Consider the following 17050-nt stretch of genomic DNA (forward strand, 5'->3'; position numbering starts at 1 on the left):
AAGTTCAGGTGAGATGCTTAGAGAACCCCGCCAGTTCCCTAATTGTCGCTTCTTTGACAGATCATAAGTATTATAGTTAAAAACGATGACTCCTGGCTGGCCAATCAGCATTCTCTGGTGAGCCAGTTGAGGCGTGTGTGGGTTAGCGAGACCTTTCAAGAGAGACACCGGAAGGAGAATATGGCTGCCACCAACTGGAAGGAGCCCAAGCTGCTGGCCTACTGTCTGCTGAATTACTGCAAGTGGGTGCATCCGTTTTGCTTTCTGTCCAGTGACTTGTTCCCTCCCCCCAGTAAGCTACACCGGAGCCCCTCTGAGAATTTGTGCTCAGCCGTGGTCCACTGGCCACGCGGCACCCACGTTGTCGCGAAAGCAGCCATAACATAGCCTGTTCTCTCATTTGACCCTGCAGAAGGAATTATGGAGACATAGAATTGCTGTTCCAGCTGCTCCGGGCCTTTACTGGTCGTTTTCTCTGCAACATGACGTTCCTGAAAGAGTACATGGAGGAAGAGATTCCCAAAAACTACAGCATCGCTCAAAAGCGTGCCCTGTTTTTCCGTTTTGTGGACTTCAGCGACCCCAACTTTGGAGATGAACTGAAAGCCAAGGTGAGTCTCACGGTTAGGCTGTTGTTTTGCCGTGGGCGTCGGGGCTAGTTTTCTAGGGAACCAGGGGCACTGTTTGTGTTCTGCTATGCCTCTGCGGACACTTAACTAGTAGTCTGGACTGTTGGCGAGGAAGATGCCGCCGTTGAAAAACTTACGGCGGGTCCAGAGTGAGCCAGTGTTGCAAAGTAGGTTGTTGGAGTCCTTGTTTTTAGTAAATGCCTCGTTTGACACGAGAAGAATAGACAGACTCAAGTCGCTTTTCTTCCTATTTTGACCCACCTTATTTGCTGACTGCTTGAGTCAAAGTCAGGTGATGGGTCACACCCTTGACTGAGATCTCGCTTCACGGGTTCATTGTCCAAGCAAACCCTGGGGGCCCTACCCACCTTAGTGAAGAAATAAAGGGCACGGAGCACAACGTTGTTTTCCTCCTCCTTCATGTTTACGTTTTCTTGTAGGTTCTGCAGCATATCTTGAATCCTGCTTTCTTATACAGCTTTGAGAAGGGAGACGGGGAGCAGCTCCTAGGACCTCCCAACCCAGAAGGCGATAACCCGGAGAGCATCACCAGTGTGTTTATAACCAAGGTGGTGTCACTATCAGTGCTTTGGCATGAAAAGCAACGTAGTAGATGAGAGAGAACGTGTGAGTGTGTGTGCATGCGTGTTTTGTATGATGGGTTCGCTGAAATAAGCTTATTTCCCTAAGGTTCTAATCTTCCACAGTTGCATTGGTTTATAGAATTGCGTTGGTCATATTAGAATGCAGTGCATTTTTTTGAGGATACTTCAGAATGAACTGACTTTCCACACAAATAGATTCCAGTGAGAAACGGAACATATGTCAGTAAACAGTTAGATGTTGGAGTTGTTTTGTAAAAATCCCTCTTGCTGGTTAGAGTCTTGACACACGGTTTTTGTCTTCACTTTTGCAAAAGAATCTACTAAAAGTCAGTGGAAACAGACCAGATCTAGTTGCCACCATGACCCTTATTGTCAAGTTAACGAGACCAATGTGGCAGCAGGGATGTCTGAGGTTACCTTAGGTGTTAGGTCTCTGTATGTTTACAGTAGCGTTTCCGGTTTGTGCTAGAGAGGTTTTCCTGAGTGACGTGTTTGAGAAATGGCTGCCCGGCGTTCCTCTCGGTGCCTCGGCTGTCCTATGCTGGCCTGGCCTTTGAACTTTGCCTGCAGGTGCTGTGTTCACCTGTAGGCTGGTAGAGCGTTCTGTATACACATGGTTTGTTGAAGTGCTGTGACCAACGGGCATTCCTCTGCAGGGTGTTGTCTGAACGCCCTTTAGGAGGACCCGGTTTTCTCACTCCTTCCATCACCGTTCCGTCCTGGGGCCCAAGTGGATGGGACTGTTCCCATTGGCAGTTTACTGGTTCCTGAAGACGGGCGTCCTTCCTGCAGTTTTCACCCCACCTCCGCTCTCTCTAGGAATGAGAGCTGAGCCCAAGGAATTGTTTTGGGTCCCCATATTGACACTTGCCTCATTCCGGGCAACTGGGGGAGATGGTGCCTCAGATGCGGCCCCTTCTCTTGTGCTGCCTTCTCTAGACTGTCTTTTGGGTCAGATGCTGCTGACTTAGCACAAGTGAGGAGTTGGGATTTCGAGGTCAGGTGAGGGTTAGTGGCACCGGGCAGGTGGGGGCCCCGGGAGAGGCTGCCGGGAAGCAGCAGGTCCAGGGGAGAGGGGACTCGGGGAGCCAGAGAAACCCCAGTAAAAACACAGTTGTGGTGGAAGACTTCAGCCTTTCAGAACTTTCTGGAAGAAAATGTAGTTAGGCCTGGAATGGAGAGTCAGCGCACTTGATTCAGTAGAGACCTGCGGGTTATTCCTCGGGGTGGACATGTTTTCTCATATTCATGAAACAGAAATGTGTCCGATACTTGATGACAGAAAACTGTAACAATTTCTTTAGAGATTTGTTTTCCAGGTAGCATTTTCTTACGATAATACTGCAAAATAAGGACTAGACAGACACTTAACAGCTGACTAGGCAAAAAATCTCAACTACTTGGAAATTAAGAAACTCTGTCCTTGGGGCACCTGGGTGGCTCAGCCAGTGAAGTGTCTGATTCTTGATTTAGGCTCAGGTTGTGATCTCATGGTTCATGGGATCGAGCTCTGCGTCCCTGCTTGGGATTCTCTCTCTCCCTCTCTCTCTGCCCCTGCCCCGCTCTCATGTGCTTGCTCACTCTCAAAATAAAGAAACGTTAAAAAAAAAAAAAAAAGAAAAAAGAAACAGGGGCACCTGATTTTCAGTTGGTTAAGTGTTCAACTTTGGCTCAGGTCATGATCTCGTGGTTTGTGAGTTCGAGCCCCGCATTGGGCTCTGTGCTGACAGCTCGGAGCCTGGAGCCTGTTTCGGATTCTGTGTCTCCCTCTCTCTCTGCCCACCCCGGATCATGCTCTGTCTTCTCTCTCAAAAATAAATAATTTTTTTAAAAAATTTAAAAAAAAAAAAAAAGAAAAGAAAAAAGAAATCTCGTCCTAAAGAAGAGGCCCTCCTTTTCCCCTGAAGCTCCTTCACCCACTGTGTTCAGACTTGTAAGCCCGCCCTTCGTCAGTGAAATTCGTTCCGTGAGTCTCTGATCTGCACACATAATGGGAAAATGGGCATGACCTCGTTGGTTCTCTTGTAAAGCTTGATGTTGTGTGTGTGTGTGTGTGTGTGTGTGTAGGCGCGCACTGGTGCGTGTGTGTTTGAAGGTGTAAACCTGTCGTGTGGCCCTTGGCTGGTGACACGGCTCAGGCCTGGACCCGAGCTCCGTTCTGCTGGTCTTGCCCGCAGGTGCTGGACCCGGAGAAGCAGGCAGACATGCTGGACTCGCTGAGGATCTACCTCCTGCAGTACGCCACGCTGCTGGTGGAGCACGCCCCGCACCACATCCACGACAACAACAAGAACCGCAACAGCAAGCTGCGCCGCCTCATGACCTTCGCGTGGCCCTGCCTGCTGTCCAAGGCCTGCGTGGACCCGGCCTGCAAATACAGCGGACACTTGCTTCTGGCGCACATCATTGCCAAGTTTGCCATACACAAGAAGATCGTCCTTCAGGTACCGCGGGGCGCCCTCCCATTCTCCCCCCCCCCCCCCCCCCCCCCGCCGCCCCAGGTGTTGGGCAGATTTGCACACACGCTTCCCCCCACCCCCCTCCGCAGTTGTAGCCTCCTTTGCTGTTGTCCTTCCCGGCACCGTTTAAAAATAGCTGGTTTCTGCCGTGTTACAAACACCGTGAACCCTCCCATGACCGCTCACTGTGTCCCCCGCCCCGCAGTTACTGCTGTGCTCCGTCGGCCCTCTGCGGCCTTGCTGCTGAAACAGCAAAGCATCTCTTTTGCCCATCTCCTGCTCCTCTGCACGTTGTAGCCTGGCTTCTGACCTGCTGGTCCATTGAAACCATTCTGCAAGGGCCCAGCCCGTTCCTTAGTTAAAGACACTAGGCACTCTAGAACCCTCATCCCGTACTGATCCTCTGCCAACGATGAGCACCCTTCTCCGAGTCCCCGGAGGGGTTAGGCCTTGACGCCAGGCCGCCCTGGGTTTGAGTTTCTGTTTTGCAGTTGCAAGTTTGTGACCCTGCGTTTAGTGTTGTCTCTTTAAGAATTAAATGCGGTAGTACGCTTTAGTGCTCAGTTTGTCCCATTCACGTTGCCTAAGCGATCGTCCTTGTCCTCTTCTGTGCGGTCACTCCTGATTGTTTTCCTCTGACCACTTCGTCTTGTGACCTCTGAGGTGTTACACCCCAGACCACAAAGCCAGCGGCCCCTCCGTCATCACCTCCCACAGGCACGTCTCTGGGGCGCTGCTCTCCCAGCCAGAGACGCAGGGACCATCTGCGATGCCCTCTAGTTCCCGGTCGGGGCATGGGCGAGTCCTGTTGATCTCCGGCACCTGCCCTGCCCCCTCCATCTTCCGTACCCATCAGGTGGTCTTCGTGTCGTGACCTTACTTAACGTGAGGACGTCACCTCTCACTTGCGCTTTCCCAAGACTGCCTCTGAGGGCAGTCCTTTTACTCGTGTCACGTTGTGGTGAAAGAAATGATCCCTGTACGTCAGCTAACTTCCCATGAGTTACGCGAGGCAGAGTCCCTGTAAGGAGCCAGATCTTCCTCTGTGTGCTCCACCCTGGCCCAGCACGGGCACGAAGTGGGAGCTCGGTAGGAGGAGGAATAACGTATTCATCTCAAAACTTAAGGAAGGAGAAAGCAGCTTTGTTGTTTCCTGAGAAGACAGCCCTAAGCAATTTTGTAAAAACCGTTTTTGCAAAAACACCCGGTCTCGGTTCAAAGTGATTGTTCTCATCTCCTTTCTCCAAGCCTTCGTTCTCACCGTGTGTAAGAACCTCTTCCCTGTTTTAGGTCTTTCACAGTCTCCTCAAGGCTCATGCGATGGAGGCTCGAGCCATCGTGAGACAGGCGATGGCCATCTTGACTCCGGCGGTGCCGGCCAGGATGGAGGACGGGCACCAGATGCTGACGCACTGGACGAGGAAGATCATTGTGGAGGAGGGCCACACGGTCCCGCAGCTCGTTCACATCCTGCATTTGATCGTGCAGCACTTTAAGGTGCGTAGATAGCACCACAGGGGTTGGGGAGCACACGCTGAGAGCACCGGAGGACCATAGGGGGTGCGTCCCGCGCGGTCAGGCATTTGCTTTCACCTCTTGCTTATCTCTAATTGTTTGCGGTAATAACGTGGTTAGTCATCTCTTACTAAAGGTATTTCTGGTCCATTGGGGGGTGGGGGTGTATGCGTGTGTGTGTGCCCGCTTGCGCATGTGTGTTGGAGTCGCGAGGCGGTGGTCCCGGTGTGACCCAGGCCCCGTACCCGCAGGTCTACTACCCTGTGCGGCATCACTTGGTGCAGCACATGGTCAGCGCCATGCAGAGGTTGGGCTTCACGCCCAGCGTCACCATCGAGCAGAGGCGGCTGGCCGTGGACCTGTCTGAAGTCGTCATCAAGTGGGAGTTGCAGAGGATCAAGGACCAGCAGGTACGGCTGCCAGACTTGTCCCGTCGTCCCAGACTGAATTCCTTCTGCTTCTCCCTAGAAATCAGTTTGTAAAGTCACACCTGTGTGTTTTTTAAGCCGGATTCAGACATGGACTCAAATTCAAGTGGCGAAGGAGTCAACTCTGTTTCATCTTCCATTAAAAGAGGCCTGTCGGTGGATTCCGCCCAGGAAGTGAAACGCTTTAGGACGGCCACTGGAGCCATCAGCGCGGTAAGATCGAGTGCTTTCTGTTACGGGTTCTGCGCTTCTTTCATTCATTCCACAAATTCCGAATGTGGGCTAAGTGCCCAGCACCGTGCCTGAGACACAGCTGGGAAAGGCTGCACTCACAGGTAGAACCCCAGTGACCTAGGACTTGCCGTGTTTCTCATGTCACCAGACACGGTTGTTTTTGTTTTTTTGTTTTTTACGTGTGTATTTGATACCTTAGAGTTCCAATGAGAATGGCTAATTCCTTGCAGGGAGGCATCGAGAGAAACGCTTTGGGTAAGAAAATTGATCGAGAATGTGCACCCATTTGTGTTCATTTTTTTCAAAGTGAACAAATGTGTTCTGTTTTGTTTGGAGAACACAAGAGAGCCAGGGAGGGGGTTGCTCGCTCTCCTCAGCCCTTATTGAGGTGATGGCTCTGTCACTCTGTGCCTGAGGTTGAACCGTCCCTCCCCTCTACTGGTCTCTACTTGTGCTCAGGTCAGACACACCTCGGGCCACGGATTTTGTCCATTTACGTGTCAGGTCCTGCTGACCCGGCCGCGGACCCTTCTTGGCGTGCGCCCAGCCACCTCCCCTGCTGACTGCAGTGCCTCCCAGCTCCTCTCTCCTCTCCTGCTGCCTCTTGTCAGAATCTAAGGGAAGCTGAGTAAAGGGAGCCTGGGGCCTCTGTACTGTTACATCGTTTAAAAATGAAACTTGAAGATGGGGCACCTGGGTGGCTCAGTTGGTTAAGCATCCGACTTCGGCTCAGGTCAGGATCTCATGGCTCGTTTGTGAGTTCTAAGCCCCGCATTGGACTCTTGGCTGTCAGCACAGAGCCCTCTTCGGATTCTCGGTCGCCCTTTCTGCCCCTCCCCCACTCGTACTCTCTCTCAAAAATAAACATTTAAAAAAAGAAAAAGCTTGAAGAAGCAGTAGGTTAGGTTGTCTCTCCCCGGCCAAGCCCTCTCTGGGGCTGCGGCCTTCAAGGCCTGTGTGACTCAGCCCTGCTGATGGCCTTCGTGCCTCCCCTGCCCTTCCCCCCCCCCCCCCCCCCCCCACCCCGTTCTTCCTCACGATGCTCCAGCCACACAGGCCTTTCCTCCACTTCGGGAGTGCCCCAGGGTCTTTGTTCACTTGGGACTCATCCACTGGCTCCTTTTCCTGTGCCTGGAGCAGCTTTGTCTGTGCTCTTCTCCTGGCTGCTGCTCCGTATGAAGAGCCGCCTTGGTGTCCTCGCGACTTTGTCGGTTGTGTCTGCAGAGACGTGCCTGCCGCCGGTCTCCCCACTGCCCAGAGCCGCCACCCCCAGGAGGACTGTGTACCTCGAGCTGGCTGTACAAGGCCGCGCCCTGTCAGCTGGACGCATTGTTGAGAATGCTCTGCTTGCCTTTTCTAGGTGTTCGGAAGGAGCCAGTCGCTGCCTGGAGCCGACTCCCTTCTTGCCAAACCCATTGATAAGCAGCACACGGACACAGTGGTGAACTTCCTCATCCGCGTGGCTTGTCAGGTGCAGCTTTTGAAAGGCTTCTGTTACAGATTCTTCAGAGCAGAGACTGCTTAATAGATTCTAGATTGTTATCTCTGATAGTGTAGTCAGGAACAATGTAGACAAACCAAGGTCTGAGGCCAGCTCTCTTGTACCACATTCCACTGATTTCATAACAGGCTAACGTTTCTGAAACCTGCTTGTTTTATAAGTGATGGGATTTTTAAAAACATTTTTTTTCTTTCTGCGATGGTAAAATATTGGTCTGTCTCATGATTAAGGTCATCTTGGTGTTGACACAACATGGCAGTCGGCCAGTGACCTTGGGCAGATTATTTAACTTCCAAGTACATCTTGTAAAAAGGTGCTGGGATGATCCGACCTCCATAAATTGTGCACAACGTTTAGTAATTTAAGTGCTTTTAAAACTTGTATTTCTTTATCATTTATGTCAATATGTATTTTCATGTATTTCTTGGGAATCTATTTCTGAAACAATTTGAAAAAAAACATTGTAAATGAAATTTTCTTAGGTAGTTTTTGTAGAATTTGGGAGTCTTAAGTTTGTATGATTACTAAACAGAATAGTAGATCTTGCAAAACCATTGAGGGCTTCAAAGTACTGAAAAGAATCTGCTGAATAATTCAGCCAGTACCTTCTCGGTGCTGCAGTGTGCCAGGCCCAGCCTGTGAGGTCCGTGGGAGGAGCTTGGGTGTGCTCCTGGGGAGCTACCTGACGCTAATCCGTCACTCCCACAAATGAGTGCAAATCCCCACCGACCCCACAGCAAGAGAGCGGGGGGGGGGGGGGGGGGGGGCCTGTCGGCAAGAGTCCCTGAAGTGGGGAAGGTTGAATTGAGTCAGGTGGGAAAGGAGGTGGCAGTGAAGTGGAAGCCGGGTGCCAGGGCGAGAGGCAGTGTCACAGCGAGACGTGGCCTTGAATTTAAGTGGATTTCCAGGTTAACGACAATACCAACACTGCGGGGTCTCCTGGGGAGGTGCTGTCTCGCCGGTGTGTGACTCTCCTGAAGACTGCCTTGCGCCCAGACATGTGGTCCAAGTCTGAGCTCAAACTGCAGTGGTTTGACAAGCTCCTGATGAGTGTGGTAAGTGGATGTGTCTGTCGCTGCCACCCGATCTTGGGGCTGGGCCACCAAACCCCAAATCCTCCGTTCTCTTGGCCAATCTTGGCTGCTAAGGAGAGGGAGGGAGTTTTACTCCCTGAAAAAGATCTTAAAACTTGAGCTCATGTCCCCAGCCCCAGGCAGCAAAGAGCTTTGAAAACATGATAGTTCTCTTGCATCTTGAAGCATCTGTTCTTAAAGTGACCTCTCGACTGGCTTGGCATAAACAATTTTAGTTGGTGTATGAAACAATCTCTAAAATAAACTTAAAACTTTAAAACAGACATATAATTTGTGATCGAGCACCATAAAATAAGGTAATAAAATTAGTCCTGGGATGCCTGGGTGGCTCAGTCAATTATATGTCTGACTTCGGGGGCGCCTGGGTGGCTCAGTCGGTTGAGCATCCGACTTTGGCTCAGGTCATGATCTCATGGTTCATGAGTTCGAGCCCCATGTTGGGCTCTGTGCTGACAGCTCAGAGCCTGGAGCCTACTTTGGATTCTGTGTCTCCCTCTCTCTCTGCTCCTCTCCTGCTCACACGCTGTCTCTCTCTCAAAACTAATAAATATTTAAAAAAAAAAAAAAAAAAAAAAGTCTGACTTTGGCTCAGATCATGATCTTACGGTTCACGGGTTTGAGCCCTGCGTCAGTCTCTGTGCTGACAGCACAGAGCCTGCTTGGGATTCTCTCTTTGTCCCTTCCCCACTTGGGCATGCGCTCACGTGCTCTCTCTCTCTCAAAATAAATAAACTAAAGGGGGGGGTAAGGGTTAAAAAAATGAGCCGCTAATGCTGCTGATTATTTGGTGGGTCTTTGGTCTGTTTCTGTAAAAAACCATGATCCTGTAATTTCTGGGCAGCTGCAGACTGATTTTAAGCATTTGTTATTTTGCATGGCAAAGACTAATATGGTTGTCCGAGTTTTTTTAAAAGGTTGCACAGATTACCTGCACCATGAAAACAGGGGGTCATAGGCTGCCTGTCTGCAGTATATGCTTTGATTCTAGCTTGACATATAACTTCAGGATTTTCTGTATATTTCTTTTCTCTTTTTCTTTCTTTCTTTTTTTTTTTTTTTTTTTTTTTTTTTTAAGTTTATGTATTTATTTTGAGAGACACAGGCAGAGAGAGAGAATCCCAAGCAGGCTCTATACTGTCAATACAGAGTCTGATGTGGGGCTTGATCCCAGGAGCCGAGAGATCATGACCTGAGCCCAAATCAGGAGTCAGACACCCAACCGACTGAGCCACCCAGGTGCCCCATCCTCTTTTTCTTTTTGAAAGGTCAAACTACTTCCCTATCCAATGCAGTTGCATTGAGTTAAGCTCAGCCATTAGTGAACGACCTCTGCCACGTCACAGGCTAACATTTCCATCATACAACGTGCCCAGCTCGTGGTGACTTTCCACTCTTTTCCCATAGTAAGTGTGAGAAGATTTTATCTCACAACCCAGTGTGTACACACAGTACATAGACAAGGCATCTGTGTATGTGTGTAAACCACAGAGACAAAAGTTTCAAGAAGCAATACTCTGTTTTCTAATACTGTTTTTTTTTATGACGTCATCTTTTAGATTGATTTCAAGATCCACAGTTTCAAAGATACTTCCTTTTGGAAGGATATTTGAATTTTATTTTTTAGACCCGATTTTAATGACTTTCAGATTTTTAATATTGAGTATTAATGTCTTTCATAAGCATTTAAAAAGGGGTTTGACTAAATATTTAAAGCAAATTTGTTAAAAGAAATGTGAAGTCCTCCTGTATTAATAAAATGTGATCCTTGTGTAGTGGATGGCACCGGAGTGTTGACGTCATCTGTGTGTGGCCTGTGTTCTCCACCGCAGGAGCAGCCTAATCAAGTCAACTATGGAAATATTTGCACGGGATTGGAAGTTCTGGGTTTCTTGCTCACTGTCTTGCAGTCTCCAGCCATCCTCAGCAGCTTCAAACCTCTGCAGCGTGGGATCGCTGCGTGCATGACGTGCGCGAACACCAAGGTTCTCCGAGCGGTCCATAGCCTTCTCTCCCGCCTAATGAGCATTTTCCCAACAGAGCCAAGTAGGTGACCTTTGCTCTGGTGCCTCAGTAGATGGGAGGGCACGGAGCTTGTCACTCGAGAGTGCTCCTCCTCCGGTTACTATAGTGAGCGTTTGCTTCGGGCTTTCCATCTTTCTTTGAAAAAAAATTTTTCTTGACCTAAGAACTTAACGGTGGCAGTCGTTGCATTATGTTTTTGTTTTGCTTTGGAAATGCTGTTACTCGTCAGCCGAACGTGACTTTCCTTAGGCAGTAAAGGAAGTTGGGTTACAGCGTTTTGTCCACTGTCAAACGGTCGAGGTCAAACTTTGGCATACTGTAATTGAGTGGATCTTGGGTGCACTCCGGGAAAGCTTGGGGGATAAAACGTTGTCACTTAGCTCTGTAAAGTCGGAATCCTCTCCGAGATGAGCGCCACAAGTCCTGCAGTGTGAGAGAAGCACCCATGCCAGTTGTTCCACATCCCAAGATAACTAAGGCTCCAGACCTAGTGTGAGGAAGGTCAATGTCCCGGTGCCCTGATGGGCCTGAGATCCTAAACCGTAGGGCCCAGGTTCTCGCTTCTGTTTCAGGCACTTCCAGCGTGGCCTCCAAGTACGAAGAGCTGGAGTGCCTCTATGCGGCCGTCGGAAAGGTAATCTATGAAGGACTCACCAACTATGAGAAGGCCACCAATGCGAATCCCTCCCAGCTCTTTGGTGAGTTTGGGTCCGATTTAGATTTTCTGTAGCAGCGGTTCCTTTTGGCGTCGGTCTCTGTGCTCTCTGGACGAGCTTTCCTTCTCGGAAAGGCTCAGGGTGTCAGCTGGAGCTTTGAGCTGACATGCACTGAAGGTGTCGTGTGTGGCCTGGTACACATGAGGCCCCAGTCCCCTGTGGTCTTTGAGGGAAACGGCCTCCACCCAACCAACGTCTGTGTTCCCTCGGTTCCTCCCGCCCCAGCCTCAGGTGCAGGATTGGGTTGTGGGGGAGCTGCCCCGTGTGGTGCGGGTCCTGCTGCCCCGGCTTCACGTCACACACGGAGCCGCTGCTAAAGCAGTGTGCACAGATGTGTAATTGCTGCCTTTCACGATACGGTCACCCGTGTTGAAGCCACTCCCAAGACGAGAACTAGTCCCTGTCTACGTGGTGAGGCTCTGGCTGCCCCAGGTGAGACAAGAGTTGGTTTTTCAGGTAATCGGGGCAGCCGGACGACTTGGGCCTCCAGATACTCAGAAGTCAAATGCGTAGCTACTTTACTCTGCTTTTTGTGAAAGTCACGGACTTAGGGTTAGCAGTTTAAAAATGCTCTTTTAACTTAGTCATTGTATGAAATTTTGAAAATACAAAAGAAGGAAAACTAAAAGTTTCTTTGCTTAGTAAATATTCACTCTTAACGTCTTGATGTGTCTTTTTTTCTGTGTACTTGTATCTAAACACATAGGTAGCTTTATCATGCACACACTTGCATCTGAATCTGCAAACTGAATACGTTACATCTTAATGAGTTTCTTGCTCTCCAGACCCTTGCTACTTGCTATCTGAAATTCGGGAACCAGATAAATTTATCTAAAATTGTATCCCTTAGTATTCAAGCTTGCCGGCTCTCTTCTGGAACCGGGTGGATTTAGATGGTTGAGGAATCGTTTTGTGACTTTTGTTAAGGCGGGTCGTGTAGTAGGTCCTGCTTCGCAGCCTGGCTTCCAGAGTTTGAATGTCTTCTTAATTCTCTGGAGGACTCTGAAGAGCTGACCACCGTTGGCCCTGCCTCCCTCCTTTGTGGGGGTGACAGCAGGCCGGGGGCAGCAGTGGGGCTACAGCCTGGAGTCTTGTCACACCAGTCTCCCTGCCCTAGACCCAGGGCTCAGTTACTGACTCATCACCAAGTGTCACCTCTCTCGTGAGACTCAGCCTTTTAACAAAGCAAGCCTAAAATTGTCCAAATCTGTGATGATTGCACCCATCAATGGCAAATGAATACCCTTATATTGGTCTATAATGGGAACCGTGAATACAAACTTAAAATTTCATGTGTAGGTCAGGGTTAGGATGTTCCTAAAAAATGTCAGGAAAGATTACGTTTTTTGCACATACTCAGTGTTCATGCTCTGATATTAGTTTTGTTGACTTTTACTGGATTTTTACTGATCTTACTCGGTTTTTCAGAATGGGGTACAAATTGAATTCTAAAATATTTATCATGTCCAAATAGTCTAGATTTATTTTTAAGGATTTTCTTTTTTCTTCTTGTTCTTTTTTTTTTTTTTTTTCAATTTTTTTTAATGTCAATTTTTTTTTATTTTTGAGAGTGGGAGAGTGCAAGCAGTGGAGGGGCAGAGAAGGAGGGAGACACAGGATCTGAAGCAGGCTCCAGGCTCTGAGCTGTCAGCACAGAGCCCAATGCGGGGCTCAAACTCACAAACCGCAAGATCATGACCTGAGCCGAAGTCAGATGCTTAACCCAGGGGTGCCACCCAGGCACCCCTCTTTTTTTTTTGCCCAAACTTATCATGGGACAATAAATTTCACTTAGGGTGGTTTGCTATAACAAGGATAAAATCCAGAACTGAAGGTACGAACGTTGTATCTACCAAAGCATAAAAATCGGCTCCCGTGCTTGGTGTGGACCGTGAATTCAGAATTGGGAGTGAAAATGCAGTGCTCCAGAGTATAATGTGTGTGGACAAAAGCTTCTAATGTTGACACTTGGGGCTCATCCGTACTTGGTCAGAAACAACACATTTTTATTTAGTACACTTTAAAATGTTTTAAGTAGCCCATTTTTGTTGATTACTGAGTTTTAAACTTTTCTTAAAACTGAACACACTGATTTCTACCTCTTAGGGACCCTTATGATCCTCAAGTCCGCCTGCAGCAACAACCCGAGCTACATCGACCGGCTCATCTCGGTCTTCATGCGCTCCCTGCAGAAGATGGTCCGAGAGCACCTGAACCCACAGGCAGCGTCGGGCAGCACAGAAGCTACCTCAGGTGACAACCAGGGCCCCCACGTCTTTTTCTCAGACTTCATGGAACACCTAAAGGGTGCTGCTGTGTGATTGAATTCTGAAACCAACGTGAATTCCTGTTTTTTTTTTTGTGCAGTCCACTCTCCGTTTGCTTTCAAAAAAGAAGTTGTGAGCATTTCATATAAAACCAAAGTGAGACTCGTTTTTAAAATGAATTACATTCCAGGGGCACCTGGGTGGCTCAGTCAGTTAAGCCTCTGACTTTGGCTCAGGTCATGATCTCATAGTCTGCGAGTTCGAGCCCTGCGTTGGGCTCTGTGCTGATGGCTCAGAGCCTGGAGCCTGCAGCCTGCTTCGGATTCTGTGTCTCCCTCTTTCTCTCTGCCCCTCCCCTGCTCGTGTGCTCGCTTGCTCTCTCAAAAATAACATTAAAATTTTTTTTTTCATGAATTACATTCCAAATTTGTGAATGTAGGGATGAGGAAATTTTTAAGCGGGCTGGATATTTATGTGGGGCATTCACTGCTAAGTGAGAGCTATCCAGTGGTTTTGCTGTAAAACCAAATGCATAATCAGATCTTTATGCCTTATGAAAAATGAAGTTGCAGGTTCTGGGCCCAAGCAGTGGGCCCCAGGATCCTGAGGGATAAAGTTGTTGGTTGCGGGGGCGGGGCCATGTGTGCCCAGAGTTGGCACCACTGCTAGAGGCCCATCGGAGCAGAAGTCCTGTGAACATGGCTTGAGGACTGCCTGTGTCTGGGTGTCCGGCACTGGTCCATCCGCTCCATCGTCCCCTTGCCCGTGCAGAGGCGCTTATGAGGCCCCTCTTGCAGGAGAGTATTTGGGGGGCAGGGTGGGACAGAATCTGACGTGCCACATCATGCATCATGTGGATTGTTGGGGTGCTCCCCTTTTCTCTGCACAAGCAGGAACAGGCGAGCTGGTGATGCTGAGTCTGGAGCTGGTGAAAACGCGCCTGGCCGTCATGAGCATGGAGATGAGGAAGAACTTCATTCAGGCCATCCTGACCTCCCTCATTGAAAAGTCGCCGGATGCCAAAATCCTCCGGGCTGTAGTGAAAATCGTGGAAGAGTGGGTGAAAAACAATTCCCCGATGGCAGCCAGTCAGGTGGGCAGCGAGAGGGCTGTGCTCGGGTCAGGCACCTGCTGCTGTGCAGGCAGAAGTCCAAGCATGGCCTGCTCAGCTCTTCTCCTCACGCTTCTCCGGCAAAACGCTTTTTCCCATGTTGGCATTCGCAGGATTTTTTCTTAAGATGGATTTCTCTCATGGCACTTAACAGATTTTAAATAGATGCTCAAGGTGACCGGTCACTCTTTTTAATGTGTATTTGTATTAAGATGTTAAATGAATCTTATTTCTTAGTCTTTGTGGTGCTAAAGGTAAGCATCCAAAAAATTAATGATATGGGACTGTTACTGAATTTAGTAAGATGATTGTAAACTTCTGATTTGTTTGATAATTTAGTTACTTTCTCTCCAAAGTGAGCTGCAGCCCCTAGGAAAATCAGATTGGCAGCTGTCTTGATTTTAAGGATTTGCAGACAGCCAGAGGCGGGCTCTTTCCATTTAGAAATGAACTCGTCTTACTTTACTTGACAAAATTTTAGGAGCTTAAAAAATAAAGAAGATGGCTGAAATGCTTTTGAATTTATTTTTTCTCAAATAGACGTAATTGACCTTTTCTTTTAAAAAAAACCCAATTCATACAGACACCTACACTCCGGGAGAAGTCCATTTTGCTTGTGAAAATGATGGCCTACATAGAAAAGCGCTTTCCGGAAGACCTTGAATTAAATGCCCAGTTTTTAGACCTCGTTAACTATGTCTACAGGTAATGAATGACAGCAGTTAACCAAACATTGCACGTATGTGTCTACAGTATGTTCTTTAATTAACCTACGTAACGTTGAATCTCTTCATGATGGTTAAATTTTAAACATACCTACACTTAATCCCAGAACATATTTTTGTGCCATTAACGCACCTTTTGCTCAAATGCTGCGTCAGCCTGTGGTAATTCATGATCCACTCTCGGCTTTCGTAGCGGCATTTAGGAGCGTTCTCGCCCTCTTGTTTTCTGCCTGTTTGCTTCCGGCTTGCAGAGTCCCCCTCTGGTGTAGCTCTTCCACCCCGTGTTCCTCTTTCCATTTCAGGGATGAGACGCTGTCTGGCAGTGAGCTGACTGCGAAACTCGAGCCAGCCTTCCTCTCCGGGCTGCGTTGCGCCCAGCCTCTCATCAGGGCAAAGTTTTTCGAGGTTTTTGACAACTCTATGAAACGTCGGGTATACGAGCGCCTGCTTTACGTTACCTGTTCCCAGAATTGGGAAGCCATGGGGAACCACTTCTGGATTAAGCAGTGCATTGAGGTAGGACGGGCTCAGCTCGCCGTCCCTGGCAGGGCACTGAAGCAGGAGGCATCAACATTGTCTGAGATGAATTAGAAACCTCCACCATAAACTGCTGTCCTCTCTTCCAGGAAGAAAAAAAAGACTTTTAAAGCTTTGTTTTCAGCTCGAGGGGTTTTTTAAGGGGTGGTCTTAAGCTCCTAGAAAATTGAATAGTGTTCTTCAGTGTGTAGCCAGAGGTTTGTTTTTCCTCAAGTGTGAAAATTGTAAATTCTGTCTATGCACCCTTGGAGATTTAATGTACTGTGTCACGTCTCATCATTCTTAGAGCAGGAAGGTAGAGCAGCCAGGCCAGACCAGCCTGACAAAGCCACGGACTTTGATCCCCTAGTGTGAGGGGCCAGCATGCCAGTGACAGAGGCCTGTGTGAAATGATCAGACCTATTCAGTGGATGGTCAGATGTTTCTAACAGGATTGTGGGGAGACTTCTGTTTTCTTGTTTGTTGTTCATATCCACTGCCTTTCATTGGCTTAGTTATCTGCTTACTACACCAGGCAGCCTAGTTTCCCATCAGTTATCGATGCTATGCAGATAATTCTAGTCTGCTTGTTTACAAGTGAAGCTAGAAGGTTACCAAATTACTTTGCCTAATGAGATAGAAGATTGTGGAATCTTCTTTAGGGGCACAAGCTGGGGATCTGCCATTCCTTGCCTCGTTTGTCCTGTGCATCTGGTCCGTCGCCAGGGGTTACCAGTTCAGGGCCACCTGCTTCTCACCCTTTTTTCTTCTTCTGCCCTCTTGGGGCCACCATCATTGCTCACCACCCCAGTTTTGTTATTGTTGCAAAATTGTCCTTAATAATGCTGATTGTGTGTGTCACTCCTTGCCTTTATACTTGGCACAAAATCCAGCCTCCAGGACATGTCTTTCCAGCCCCCATGTGACCAGACCCTTTCCTCTCTCCAGCCCAATACCGACCTCCCTGTCTCCCTCCTCCCTCAGTGGTCTCCAGCCCTACTGGCCTTTTGTGTTCTCAGACATGCCACATTCTTAACACCTAAGCTAAAAGGGGCACCCTTTTGTTCTGTTGGTCTCCCTTTTTCTTGGCTCTGTTCTTACAGTGAGTATGTATCTTTTTTGGTTTGGTTTTGGGTTATTGGTTGTTGTCGTCGTTTTCTGTTTCTGTTTGTTAGTATGTGTCTGTTTACGTGTTGATGTTGGGCTTGTCCTTCCCCCTGACACTTCA

General features: G+C 48.6%; 1 protein-coding gene across 13 annotated transcripts in view; it reads left to right on the forward strand.

Moving 5' to 3' along the window:
• TRRAP (transformation/transcription domain associated protein) overlaps positions 1-17050 on the forward strand; it is a 115365-nt gene that overhangs the window by 56765 nt on the left and 41550 nt on the right. For 7 of the 13 annotated variants that reach the window (XM_058710937.1, XM_058710946.1, XM_058710944.1 and 4 more), the window contains 15 exons: positions 61-242; positions 413-611; positions 1070-1198; positions 3412-3678; positions 4984-5190; positions 5460-5618; positions 5715-5849; positions 7231-7341; positions 8280-8426; positions 10295-10508; positions 11060-11178; positions 13303-13456; positions 14361-14563; positions 15165-15286; positions 15609-15822. In XM_058710937.1, coding sequence (XP_058566920.1) covers positions 61-242; positions 413-611; positions 1070-1198; positions 3412-3678; positions 4984-5190; positions 5460-5618; positions 5715-5849; positions 7231-7341; positions 8280-8426; positions 10295-10508; positions 11060-11178; positions 13303-13456; positions 14361-14563; positions 15165-15286; positions 15609-15822 — 2562 coding nt within the window. Of the gene's footprint in view, positions 1-60; positions 243-412; positions 612-1069; positions 1199-3411; positions 3679-4983; positions 5191-5459; positions 5619-5714; positions 5850-7230; positions 7342-8279; positions 8427-10294; positions 10509-11059; positions 11186-13302; positions 13457-14360; positions 14564-15164; positions 15287-15608; positions 15823-17050 lie in introns of all 13 variants that reach the window. The other 6 variants (XM_058710945.1, XM_058710948.1, XM_058710950.1 and 3 more) reach the window with 3 other exon arrangements.

The sequence above is a fragment of the Neofelis nebulosa genome, chromosome 18 (genome assembly GCF_028018385.1).
Source record: "Neofelis nebulosa isolate mNeoNeb1 chromosome 18, mNeoNeb1.pri, whole genome shotgun sequence".
Lineage (NCBI taxonomy): Eukaryota > Metazoa > Chordata > Mammalia > Carnivora > Felidae > Neofelis > Neofelis nebulosa.